General features: G+C 53.6%; 1 protein-coding gene across 2 annotated transcripts; it reads left to right on the top strand.

Annotated features, from left to right (window-relative positions):
* Positions 1 to 7,834: 7,834 nt before the first annotated feature.
* Positions 7,835 to 11,435, top strand: AEN (apoptosis enhancing nuclease). Of its 2 annotated transcripts, none has more exons than XM_063169862.1 (4): positions 7,835 to 7,922; positions 8,526 to 9,169; positions 9,446 to 9,646; positions 10,041 to 11,435. In XM_063169862.1, exons 1-4 carry the CDS (start codon positions 7,850 to 7,852, stop codon positions 10,242 to 10,244), a joined length of 1,122 nt encoding a protein of 373 aa, XP_063025932.1. In that variant the 5' UTR covers positions 7,835 to 7,849; the 3' UTR covers positions 10,245 to 11,435. The 2 variants fall into 2 exon arrangements, with proteins under 2 accessions (XP_063025932.1, XP_063025931.1); XM_063169861.1 differs by having other exon boundaries at positions 7,878 to 7,945.
* Positions 11,436 to 13,399: the final 1,964 nt, after the last annotated feature.

Below are 13,399 nucleotides of genomic sequence, written 5' to 3'. Positions count from 1 at the left end.
TGGCAAACACAAAACAGGCCCTGACACAGTCTAAGGAAATTGGCTTAAAAAATATGGAGCCACATTCTCAGATGTTGTTGAAGGGGTCTCATTTGTTTATTTGCATTCACACGGCTCCCTGTGGATAATAAGAGACAGACTGCTGCAAAACCACCTATTTTTCTTAAAGGATCATCTGAGGTGGGAAATGGCAGCTGGGATATCCAGAACTCCTGCAGGATAACTACCTCTCTGCTGCTTGGTCCAAACTGCTGCACCAAGGGGTTTCCAAGAAGAGAAGGTGGTATGTGCCACCCATGTTCACACTGGTAAGATTGCCCAGTGATGGCTAAGAGACTTAGCCATCCACATCTCCCAGTGATAATGCCTGGAATATGAATTTTGAAGGGGTTCTGACAGCAGATGACAGGGCTAGGTTAATGGAAGCAGCGGTAAGAAATCTAATTAACCCACAGTATGTTGTTTAATTTGTGCAAAGTTGTTGTGGTTACTCAACTATAAACTCCATGCCCAGCTGTAATGACAGTCACTGGCATGGCAGCAGTGGAGAGCATCCTGGAGGTGGGCAGCCACCCTGTGCTCACCCTTGAAGGTGCCCTCAATTACGTGCAGAGCGTTCCAGTGGCTGCCTCCATCTGGTTCTTCCATGGCATCTGAGACCCTTTTCTAGCTCTGCTCTTTGGAACGGGCACCTGTGCTGCTTCGCTGCCTGCTCTGGCATTCAACCCTGCTGCATGGCTTCCAAAAACCAGCCTTCAGGACCCAGCAGTGTCAATCTGTTGATTGCACTCAAGTCCAGGAGATGGCTCCAGGTCATTGAGTTCCCATCACAGCTCTTAGGCTGTAATTATGCTCAAGGCTCTTTGCCTCGGTTATGTCTTTTTACTAATGCTCGGAGCCGCTGCACTGATCTTTTCTTCAAGGCTGACCTCCATGCGGTTTCCCAGGAGAGAGCCAGGACTGTTATTCATGCCAATTCACAAACCAAAGGCCAGTTGTCCATTACACGATCTTTGGAACAGCAGGGAACACCAGCAGGGCTGATGGTGGCTGAGCTCTTTGTGTCGGTTCAGGGAGGAGCACAGGAAAAGGGCTGGATGTCACAGGTAAGGCTCTCTGCCCAGGTTAACCTCCCCCAAAGGTCTTTGACCAGACAACAGCTCCTCTGAAGAGGTGCTCTGGACCCTGTGGTGCCCACAGAAGGGTGATGCTGCACCTCAGCTCCTCCATCTCTCACCAGAGCTCCATGGTCCCCCCATGACTGCTACAAGAGACACAGACACACACATGCCTTGCAGGGAAATCCTTCCTGGGGAACAAAAAGCTTTAACCAGGTCCCAGAAGCCTCCCAGTTGCCCACTGAGGTGAAGTTTGACAAGAAAGGAGTCTAGAAGGGAGATTATTCACCTCTGGGGTCCATTAAAGCCAAGCAGGCTGATCCCACACTGCTGCAGGGTTTGCAGGAGGAGACACTTCCAGCGCTGAGCACGCTGAGGTCCTGCTGCTACCCTGAGTGTGTTGGGGGTGTGGAATACAAGCACACCCTTGGCAGCAATGTGCACTTGTTACACTGAGCCCTGCAAGGTCCACAGACTCCCACTCCCATTCCAAGGGGAATCCAGCCCCCTCTGTTTGATGGGACTTTAGGAGAGAGTCCTTGGCTCACTGTTCTTCGAAGCCAGTGGAGGTGCCTGGTGGTGCCTGCCAGAGCACTGCTCACTGTCCAGGATGGGATTCCCATCAAACAGGATGCCCAGCAAGCCAGCCTGCATCCACAAATAGGGTTCCCAGCAGAGTCCTAAGTGCAGGGACACAGAAACGCCCTCAGAGCTCAGTCACCACCAGTTTGAGTGTGTGCCCAAGCAAATCTCTTGGCATCCTGTTCCCACACTGCTGAGCTCCACAGCCCTTCGCCTCCAGCCTGGGGATGAAACCAGGTCCCTGGGCAGCCAAAGGAGGGAAAGCAGCAGAGGAGCTCGATTTGGGTTTTCCTTTCTTTTCTTTCTTTTTTTTTTTTTTTTTTTTTTTTTTTTTTAAGAATTTAGAAGTGGCAGTGCTAGCAAAGGGTAATTATCCCTCTGTTCCAGCTGAAATACAATTAAGGCGGCTCTCAACGAGCCCCCGGGATATTGTGGTTTACTAATTAACAAGCGGATATGCTGTGGCCCCTGTCATGGCAATTACAGCATGAGACAGGCTTCAGGAGCTCTAATTACACGTCAGCCCGCAACACACGCTGCAATACAAATTAATGAGGGGCTGAGCTGGCAGTGCAGGGAGTTTGTCCAGCAAGAGGCTGAGATGGGCAGCAGGGATGGGGATGGATGTGGGAGATAGGGATGTGAGCCCAAGCCTGGGGATACCATTGCACACTGCAGGATCAGGAGGATGAAGGGAGGAAATCTGGGATGAAAAGCCCCGTGGTTACCCAGAAATGGTGCATTGAAGAAAAGGAGAGGGGTTTTTGCTTTGTGGAGCCATGGCCTGATGAGATGAGTGGCATTTGGGATGACTGCAATGAATAGCAAGTATCACATCTTCAGCTGTTAATTCCCAGACCAATAAAGATGCTGTTAAGAAAAGAAGTCAGATGGGAAATACCCAATAGGGTTTTGACTGCTGACAAATAACAAACAGATCTCCCTGAGCCAGGAGGAATTTTTCTGACAAATTGTTTATTGGGGAAAGTTATGCACTTTCAGCTTGAGTTGAACTAATAGCTTTGGCCAGGTCTGGAAAATAAAAAAAAGGCAATCAGGATTTTTGTAAATGCAGTTCTGACACCTTGCATTTTAAAAAGCTGTTTCCTTTCAAAATGTATTTAAAAGATGTAATTAAACCAAAAAACAGACCTCACACCTAATGAGGACACTTTGTTTCTGACAAAATAGAACGATATTTATCAGCTTTGCTGATATCTATCAGAGTTTTGCTGCTCCAAGCTCAGCAGTGACACATGTTTTCTGTGGCATTAGTGTGCCTGTTGAATTTACTGTCTCCTCTCCAGCACCTGTCTGCTGCCAGGGAGGGACAGAGGGAGGTGACATGGTGGATGCTCCATGTTGATGCTTTGGCCACCAGCATCACCTGCAAACACTGCTGCAGACAGAGAGGTTTTTGGGCAGGATCTGGGGAAGATGAAGTGAAGCTCCCGGGTTTTGGAGCTCCCTCCAGCCTCCTGCAGGGGTGCAATCAATGGAGCTGAGGGGCAGCCCTTGCAGGGGATGGAGTCTCACACCACGGGGGTGCACAGCAGGTCCCTCATTTGCTCAGGCTGTGATGAAGGAGTGAGAGGAGGCAGGTGAGGAGCTTTCAGACTAATCCCTCTTGTTCCCACGCACTGTGGGGAGGAGATCCTGCCCAGTCCCCACTGCCAGCACCCAGAGCACCTCTGTCACAGACTGTGGCAGGGGAAGAAGGGCAGGCACCTCCTCACATGCAGCTCCCAGCACAGATCCCATTAACCATCGCAATTAACACGAGCCAGGCCCTCTCCCTTCCTTGTCACCCCAGCCAGAGCTGTACATAAAAATAACTGTTTATTACACAGCAGGCAGAGCCCAGCTTATCGCTGCAGCCAGGAAATTGCTGCGCAGAAACCGCACGTTTTCACTTTTAATAAGTTTGGCAATAAAACATCTCATCAAACGAGGCCATGACAGGGCAATAATGAAGCTTCCGCATGAACCATAATTGCTCACTGCTCTCCTGGGGGCCAGCCAGAAAATGGGGAGCGAGGGGGGAGATGGATGGCAGCATCATCCTCCCTCACCTCCTGCTCTGGGAGCATCCACCCCTCCTTATCCCCAGCAGCATCCCCGGAGCACTGACACCCCTCTGGACATGACTGAAGAGATCTGTCCATGCTGGAGGGATGCAGGCAATTCCCATGGAGTGTTGGAGGAGTGTCAGAGGAATAGGGAGACTCTGGTGCTCTGAGGGAAAGGATTTCTGCCTTCCAAGCACAGCTTTCCAGCACTGAATGGTTTTCATGGCTGAGCAGCTGCTCTCACACACAGTCCATCCTAATCCTCAGCCAGGAGGGAGTCTCCTGGTTAAGTTCCTGGAGGTTCTGCACAGGTGGGCTCAGGATGGGGATCTCAGCATGGCAATGGAGGGGTCCTGCAGGAATCCCTGTGCTGGGTCTCTGCTGCGGACCATGAGGGCTGCAGTGCTCCAAATCCCATCACAACGAAGGCCAGGGGGTGACATGGTGCCTGCCTGTGCTGACATCCTCAGCTGGTGACAGCTCAGCCACACAGCACTGGCTGCCCCAGCTGGTCCCTTGCGCCAGAGGATGGTGCTGGTATTTCGAGGTGCTCCATCAGGATGAGACTTTCTTCCTCTAAAGGAAATAAGGTTCATCAATTGGTCACTACCCCAACCTATTTCTGAGCTTCCCAGCTTCTGTTTGATTTTCTGGATGCTGCTGGCCACAAACCAGCCCTGCCACAAGCCTACTCAGGGTGATGGGAACAGCTCGGGGAGCCCTGGTGAGGTTCCCCAAGCACAGGTGGGTGATGGGGAGGCACCAGGCAGCCTGCAGAGCCCAGGATGATGAAGTGATCCCTCATCACCCCTGGAGGCAAAGATTGCTGCTTGCTGCCTTCTCTGAGTGAACCTATCCCGTTCCCACCAATCACCCCCCTTGGCAGGGAGGGAACAGAGAAGTCCAGGAGAACATGGTGCAACCAACACCGCAAAGAGGAGCTCTGGCATCGAGGTAACAGGAGACAAAACGATGCATGTTGAGGCTGGCACGAGGAAATGAAGCAGTTTAGAGTCACAGCAGGGATGTGCTGGCACTGGCAGGGCCTGCTGGCAGGCCCCTGGGTGGGCAGGAGGCTTTGTTCGCCTGCAGCACCGCTCTTGGGGAGTTTACCTGGAATTACTGATCCGCATTCATAAACATGATCACGTTAATTGCTCGCTGAGGCTGCAGTCACCATCTCCTCTCAGCACTGGGATTTCAGCTCCCTTCCCACCCCCAAATGTCAAGATGTGTCTGTTCTTCCATCCGCTCTGCACCATGGCTGAGGACAGAGAAGTGGCTGGAGGAGGAAGAGAGGCAGAGGATGGGTGAACCCACGAGCCTGGAGCCAGAGGCAGACACCCACCTCCTCTCTGCAAAGCTGCACCTTGAAAATAAAGAGCAGGCACTTTCTGGAGGGCACCAGGAGCTCTGCAGGAATCCCTGGGGATAACCTGGGGAAAGGCATCCTGTCTAGGGACCAGCTTTGATGGCAGAGCAGTGACCAGGCAGCCGGAGAGGGAGCAGCTCCCAGCTGAGGACAGAGACACCCAGGCTGCTCAGCCTGGAACCAGCCTGGTGCTCATCTCACTTGGAGCACGGCCAATCACTTCTAGTAAATTATTCATCTGACAAATTTAGCCTGTTATTCTAGTCATGCTCTACCCAGAGTTTTACAGATTTCGTTATTATTTCAAATTGTGCAAACACCGCAGAAACCTCTCCCGGGCTCTGGCGCGCTCTGCCTTCATCTCAGCTCATCTGCCACATCTGAAATGTGATTTCTACCATCTGGTGCACAGCCCTTCCCCCCCCAGCATGGCCCCAGGACCTTGGGGAGGTGAGTAGCATCCCTGTTCAACACAAGGCTTTTACCAAAGGGAGAAATTCCTACTGTGGGGGAACATCTCCTGAGGATCTGGGGGTCAGTGGGATCACAGGAGGTCACGGGACATTTTCAAAGTTATTTTGACTCACCTTTCAAAGGTATTTTGACTTTTTTTCACTTCCATCTTTGTATATGGGATAGGGAGAAAAAATGATAGCACTGTTCCCTTGCATTCTGGATTATCTGATTTCCCAAGCCTGGTCACTCTGGAAAATGGGGAAAAGCTTTTCCCTTCCTCCCCACAGCCGTAATTTCTTCTGTTGAGGTTTCTTTGCAGCCATGAGGGTACAGCTAAAACTTTGCACTCTCAAAGAGAATGCAAACTACACATCCTGGGAAGAGCAGAAGGAACATGGATGGGTTTGTTGTGGACAAGCCAAGAGTGATCAGACCCACCAATGTGTCCAGGGAGAAACTCTCAGCCAGGCACTTGAGTCTTTCTTCATGTAATGCAGGGTGTGAGGGAGAAGAGCAGGCAGTGACCACCTCCTTATCCACCCAGAGCTCAGGAGAAATGCAAGCCCATGTCCCTCACAGCAAGGCTTGAGTTTGCTCCCACTTGTGTGGTGTTAGTGAGCTCACACCTCATTTACAGGGAGAAAAACACAGTGGAGATGCCCATGAATATGAAATGAACCATCTCCAAGAGCTGTAATGCACAGTTTCACCAAAAACACCAGAAAAGAGTGTAAGTTTCTACACAGAGACCTGACAGGATTCCCTAGCAAGATATTGAGAGACACTTGAATGGCTCTCATTAAAGGGAGATTAATTGGCTGAACAGCAGGGATGGAAGCAAGAAATGCAAAGCATGGAGCAACTGATTTAAGGACGAGGTTTACTCACCAAGAGAAGAACAGAAAATAAATATGAAAAAATTAGTCGCAGGGCAATCTAAATCTTTCCTTTCTTACCAGGCTAGAGAAACTAATGGGTGGTGGAAAGGGAGAACAGTGGAGTGTGAAACACTTGTCCTGCGTCCCTGTAAGCCCCATCGGTAGCAGGGAAAGGGAACCCTCCCAGCAAGGCCCAGAGGGATGAGGATGGACACGGAGCCTGGTTCCCTGTGGAAGACTAGTGATTTTGTTGTTGTATGGCTCATCCCACCACAACAAGTCACAGTCTGCCCTAGGGCACATGGCCTCTGCAGCGATGCTGAAGGCACGGGGACAATCCACTGGCTGGGGCTGCCCTTCTCCTCTTCTGACCACCTCGGACATTGCTTTTGTGAGCTTTGAGAGGGAAGCAACGAGAGGCCGGTCTGAAAGCCCCCCCTTCAACCATGCCCCAGCCGGAGCTGCTCCCCACAACTCCAGGGAGCATCCAGGGAGAGCCTGGAGGATGCACACTCCAAGCTGCCGTGCTCCAGCCCAGCTGCAGGACACAGGGAACACACGGGAAAAGCGCAGCCGTGTATCCGTGTGGGGCTGCATGGACTTGGCTTCAACCCAAGCCTCTTCGACCTCCCTCAAGAACTATTCCCTGTTGTACTAGCCACAGAAGTCCTGGTCCTATCAGCAGGATTCCTATGAGTTCATGTCTCTTACCCACGATTCCAATATGACCGGTTGATGCACCTACTATGAAAAACCTTCCTGCCGCTCACACTAGCCCTGTGCCTCTGACATACCAGCATGTCAATTTGCTACACGGGCCTACTCCTTACCTAAGGCCCTACTGGAAATGAACAGTAAGGGTCACTATGATAAAGTGAACATGGAGGTAATACCAGCCCTCTCATCTCCTAATACTTAGAAAAGCAGGACTCAAACCTACACTAGAGGAATCAAAACCCTCCATACTTCCTTTACATTACTTTCCAGTAGGGTCAGCTAAACAACCTATCGGGCCCCATACCCCGAAAACGATGGTTCAACGCCTTCCCCTGCTAATGAACACCCAGGCAAATCTAATCTTCATCACTAGCTTACTCCTAGGAACCGCAGTGTGCATCCCACCCCAAACCCAGCCCCACGGAAGGTCCCCTCCACCGGGGGCAGAGGTGAGGACAGGCTTGAGGGCCTGAGCATCACCCAGTCTGCGCTGGAAGCTCCGGATGGGAGCTCCCCAAAAAACCCCAAAAAAGCCCCAAAACCGCGACGGCCCCGCCCCCGGGGGCGGACGAAGCCCCGCCCTCGTATGCAGATTAGTCCTTGGGCGCAGCCAATGGGAAAGCAGGGAGGCGTGGCCACGGCGGGACTTGCCCGGGCATGTGCGCGCGGCAGCTTCCGGGCCGGACACGTGTGAGCGGCGCCGGGAGCGGTCGGCACCGGGACGCCGGGGGTACACCGGGGGTACACCGGGGGGTACGGGGACACCGGGGGGGACAGGGGGCACCAGGGGGGCCGGCGGCGGCCTGCGGACGGGTAACGGGGCGGGCAGGCAGCTGGGGCCTGGAGCGAGGTGGAGAGGGCCCGGGTAATGGGCACACAGGGCCTGAGGGAGTAGGGAACGGGGGGGACAGAGGGGACAGTGCGGTGGGCAGGGCCCTGGGGCCGGGAATGGGCACACAGGGCCTTGGGGAGTACGGAACGGGGGGACAGAGGGCACAGTGCGGTGGGCAGGGCCGGGAATGGGCAGACAGGGCCTTGGGGAGTACGTAACGGGGGGACAGAGGGCACAGTGCGGTGGGCAGGGCCCTGGCGCCGGGAATGGGGCGGGGTGGGGCCGGGAATGGGGGGGCAAAGGCGTGGTGTGTCACAGGGTGCGACAGCGTGTCCGTGTCCCTTCCCCCGCTTGCCCTACCCCGTTTCTCCTGCCTGTGCCATCCCCGGTGTCCCCGATGTGGGTTTGTGGGTGGGTTTGCCGTGGGGTCTGTGCGTCCTTTTCTGACAGGGGAACATGGGGTCTGCATGGCACTCATGATCCCTGTGCACCCTCCCGCAGGAATGCCACCAGGCAAAGGGCAGATGACCCCGCTGCTGCCCGCCCCGAAGGTCGCCGTGCCCACCCTGCAGGGCGCCCATGGGGTCTGCGCTCAGGCCCCGAGGGGTCCCGGCTCGCCGCAGGCTCGCAGCAAGAAGAGGAGCCGAAGGCACCAGCGGTTCATGGCGCGCCGGGCAGTGCTGGAGCAGAAGGGGCTGCTGAGCCCCCACAGGCACCCGGGCAGTCAGAGCCCCGAGGCGGGGCTGGAGGCACACACCGAACTCACCGAGAGCTGTGACAAGGTCCCCAAGGCCAAGCAGAGCGTGTCCTCATCCCTGTCTCCATCTGCCTCTCCAGACAGCATAGCCAGGCACCACTCAGTGCTGCTGTCCCAGGGGAACGGCAGCTCCGGGGGGGTGAGGACGTCCTCCCTGGTGCTGCGCCCGGGCAAGTACGTGGCCATCGACTGTGAGATGGTGGGCACGGGCCCTCAGGGCAAGCTGAGCGAGCTGGCACGCTGCTCTGTGGTGAACTACGAGGGGGATGTCATCTATGACAAGTACGTCCGGCCCGAGCTCCCCATCGTAGACTACCGGACACGCTGGAGCGGCATCACCAAGCAGCACATGAAGAATGCAATTCCCTTCAAGGCTGCCCAGGCTGAGGTCAGGGGAAAAAAAAAAATTAAAAAAATAAAAAAGCTTCTGTGTTATCTGTCAGGCATAAATTGGGATTCTTGGCGGCCTGTGTTAGGCTGCTGTGAGGCACAGCATAGGAATGGGAGCCTCAAGCTGTGCAGTGGATTGGTTTGCTTGCTTGTTATTCCTTCTGGGAACCTAAAAACTAAAAGCTAAGGAGCTGAATTTAATACAAAATGGCTTATTTTATGCTTGGTATTTCTTTCACTGCAGTGTCAGTCTAACCCTCTGTGACTCTTCCAGATCCTGAAGATCTTGAAAGACAAGATTGTGGTAGGGCACGCCATCCACAATGACTTCCAAGCCCTGAAGTACTTCCACCCGAAAGACAGGACTCGAGACACCAGCCAGAGCCCTGCACTGAAGAAGAGGGCAGGGCTGCCCATCAGAGCCAATGTCTCCCTCAAGAACTTGGCCAGGCACCTGCTCCATAAAAAGATCCAGGTAAGCACCAGGAACCCTGAGATGGCAAACAGCCTTGGGTTAGCTCTGGACCTTTGTGGTCAGCTTGGTTGTCCCACCTCCATGTGTGTTCTCTGTGAGGTGGAGATGAACATTGTTCACCCTGTGCTCCTGACTATAAATAAGCTGGGAGAGCCAAGGATCTCCCAAGCTGACCATTAATTATTTCAGTAAAATGGGGACAGGATCTGTGCCCTCCAAAAAGGGTGGAAGAGATACCTGTATGGCCTTGGCTACATCAAACTTTTGCTGTGTCCAAAACCCACAGCACTTGTGTCCTTCCAAGCAAGCAGATGGCATGACTTCTGAGATTTTTGCTGCCCCTTTTAGCTATTGAGGCTTTTTCCCCTTTTCTCCTTTTTTCCCCTTTTCTCAGGAGGGCCACAAAGGACACTCATCGGTGGAGGACGCCCAGACAGCCATGGAGCTGTACAGACTGGTGGAGGTGCAGTGGGAGAAGGAGCTGGCCCACAGCCTGCCCCCCCGGCCCCCCAGCCCCGTCACAGACCCTGCTGCAGACAGCAGCCAGTACCTGGATGACCAGTACTGGCCCACAGAGCTGATGGCAAGCAGCCTGTGATGGGGACAGTCACCTCTCTGTGGTTTGGGCCATCCTGGTGCCTTCAGCTGTTAAAGGTGGAGGTGACTGCTGGCCTCCTCCCCTGGGCTTGTGCCCAGCACTGCTCTGCTCAGGGATGGAGACATGGTGACACCTGGACACAAGCAATCTCCCAGAAATGCTGTCTGCAGCCTTGAGCTGTCGCACAGACTGTGCTGTGTTCATCTGTCACTTGGGGATGAGCAGGGTCCTGTGTCAGCCTGGAGGAGCCTCTGTGGGTGTGTAATGGGCGCTGCCAACACTCCCCATGCCTGCTATGGGGTTGTCCTCCTCCCAGAAGCAAGGGGCAAGCTTTCCTGTGCAGGGACTGAGGTGTTTTGCTGATGTCCAAAGGCTGAGAACCCTCTGGGCCAGTAAACAGCCAGTTTGCTGCTCACTTTCTTTCACAGAATCATAGAATATGCTGAGTTGGAAGGGATCCATTAGGATCACTGAGTCCAACACCTGGCCCTGCACAGGACACCCAAAGAATCCCATCATGTGCCTGAGAGCTTTATCCAAACACTCCTTGAACTTAGATGTGCTTGGTGCTGTGAGCACTTCCCTGGGGAGCCTGTTCAGTGCTCAGCTCCAGCTGTGTGCTGAATATTTTCTCCAGAAGGATACTGTGGTATGGTATCAAAAGCTTTGCTGAAGTCCAAAAAGATTTCATCACCTGGTGCCCCTTGATCAGCTAGGTGGGAGGCCTGCTCTAGAAGGAAATCAGGTTCCATGAGCAGGACTTTGCCCTGGTGAAGCCGTGCTGGATGCGAGCAATGACTGCATTGTGCTCCAGGTGGTTTTCAAATCCTCCCAGAAAAATACTTCCCATCCTTTTACCTGTCAGTGAAGTGAGACTGACAGGCTGTATCTTCCAGTGTCCTTGCCCTTCAAAACTGGGGCAACATTTGGCACCTTTCAGTCAGCTGGGACCTCTCTGGATTCCAAGACTGCTCAAAAATAGTTGAGCAGCTCTGTAATGACATCAGCAGCTCTTGGATGAATCCCATCAGGCCCCATTGATTTAGAGGGATCCACTTGCACAATGAAGTTCAAGAGGAAAGTCTGGGTCTAATCAATGTCCAGCCTGGACAAGAGCACAGAATGCACTTAATTTTAAATAAATTATTCACATGATTGTCCAATTCTGAATTAAAAACTACTCTGGCTAAACCCCTTGTGTATATTCTGCATTATTTGATCTGGCAGCTCTCCAGGAGTGAGAGGGCAGGGATGGGGTTGGCAAACAGGTGCCCAAGTAGCATCCCATGTTTTAGGGCTTCAAACCCACCTGCAATTGCAAGAGGTGCTTTGAGAGGCTGGAGTGGGTAGTTCCTTGGGGTACAGGCTTGTCCCCTCTGCTCTGGGGACAGCCCTGTGTGGCAGGAGGAGCAGGGATGGGCTCAGCCAGGGTCTGGGAGCAAGATCACAGTGGGAATGTTGTGAGCTGTGACATGGGCTGCTGTCACAGTGTGGGGACAGGGCACTGCTCATCTGCAGTGACTCTGCCTGGAGGTGACATGTAGATGATCTGTGGCTGCAGAAATGTGCCCCAGCTGGGTGTGTGAGCACCAGGGAGGGGTTTGGGGCTGGACACAGGGAATTACCTGATTGACCAGGGAACTCAACAGCCATGGTTGTAGAAAACTTATATTTTTTCACAATGTGCCTTAAGGGCAGCCCTTGGGGACATCCCCTGAGCACAGTCCCAGTGCCTGGGCTGTGAGAGGGAGGTGGCAGAGCAGGCTGGAGGGCTGCCAGCACCCTGGCGACTTTGGGGACCCTGCTGCAGCACAGGGGGTACAACAGCCAGCCCTGGCATGGAGTCCATGACCCTGCCAGCCACGCTAGACCATCCCAGGCTTTTCCCTGCAGACAGTGGAGGGTGAGGAGAGCTGAGCCCCAGCCTTGGGAAGCGGCCAAGGCAGCCGGGTGACGCAGGCACACCTGACGCACACATCAGTGCCATTACCAGACACATCTTGCACTTCCCATCTTAACTCCTCCCTGCCTGGCAGAGGGAGCCAGGAACAGCTCAGAAATGCTTTGAAATGTGTCAGACACGTCTAAAAATCTCTGTCTTCACAGCGGCCCAAACACAGCCATCCTTCAACAGATATAATAACCTGGGCTCTGCCGTGAGCTCATGGTCTTGACAGGAAAGGAAATGTGGTCCTTTAAATCCTGCTTGTTCCAGTTTGTCCCAGGTGTGTTCCTGATGCAGCAGGGTGTAAAACAGGGCCGGCAGCACCCTCTGTGCCAGCTCAGGGTGCAGCTCAGCTGAGCTGTGCAATGTCAGCTGGACCTGAACCCCACAGGGCACACAGAGGAGCACAGCTGGTGCCCGTCTGTTTCCTCCTCCCTGCCATCCCCACCTCCCCCAGGACAGCAGGAGGGAGGCAAAGCTGCAGGAAAGGAAAGCTCTGCATTGCACTGTCAGTAGATGGTGGCATTCCAAAAGTGATGCAGCCGTGCTGTCTTTGCTCCTGGGAAAGCAGAGCTGGAGGAAGGACAGAGCAGAGCTTTGCTCATGGCCACATAACCTGGCCTGTGTAACCACATCCCTTTGGGGTGTACATGAGCTTATATGGGACACTCCATGGCTCTCAAATTATTTCTCCACCTCAGCCCCAGCCTGTTGCCCCTCCAGCCCCCTGTCTCACTGCCTTGCACTACACCTTGCGATGGTCAATGTGAGACACGGGTGTGTTGGGGTGAACCTGGAGAAAGCTTTACCAGCCTGTGACTCAGCCTGCCTAAGGCATAATTAAGGGGAAAATAAGCATTTCCAAAATATTGACCATACACTGATTTAGCCCTCCCTGCTTTGGAGGCAAATTTGGAGGCAGCTGCCCTTTGGTGCAGTCATGGTCTGCAAGCGTTTCTTCTACGCCATGATCTCCACCTCTTGGGGAAGGTGAGAAACAAATTTGAGGGTTAATCCCTATTTCCATCAGACTTAAAGGGCTTGGAAAACCCCAACACTGTGTACTGCAGACCCCCAAAACAGGGCTGCTGCTGAGCAGACCTCACACAGATGATTAGACGTGGTGGCAGTCTGCTCCCTGCCAACAATGTTTGCTCTGAATAATCTAAGTGGTGACATTTGCCCCATTTCCAGCCTCTCAGAGCTAATG

This window comes from Melospiza melodia, chromosome 15, assembly GCF_035770615.1.
Source record: "Melospiza melodia melodia isolate bMelMel2 chromosome 15, bMelMel2.pri, whole genome shotgun sequence".
Taxonomy (NCBI): Eukaryota; Metazoa; Chordata; class Aves; order Passeriformes; family Passerellidae; genus Melospiza; species Melospiza melodia.
The sequence above is the reverse complement of the archived record's forward strand: the minus strand, read 5'-3'. Positions and strand labels throughout refer to the sequence as shown.

What these genes read in the sequence shown, in the direction of transcription:
- AEN (XM_063169862.1), top strand. Translation starts at nt 7,850, where the DNA reads ATGTGCGCGCGGCAGCTTCCGGGCCGGACACGTGTGAGCGGCGCCGGG. An exon ending in TCGGCACCGGGACGCCGGGG is followed by an intron (nt 7,923 to 8,525) that starts GTACACCGGGGG and finishes ACCCTCCCGCAG; the next exon opens with GAATGCCACCAGGCAAAGGG. An exon ending in TGCTCCATAAAAAGATCCAG is followed by an intron (nt 9,647 to 10,040) that starts GTAAGCACCAGG and finishes CCCTTTTCTCAG; the next exon opens with GAGGGCCACAAAGGACACTC.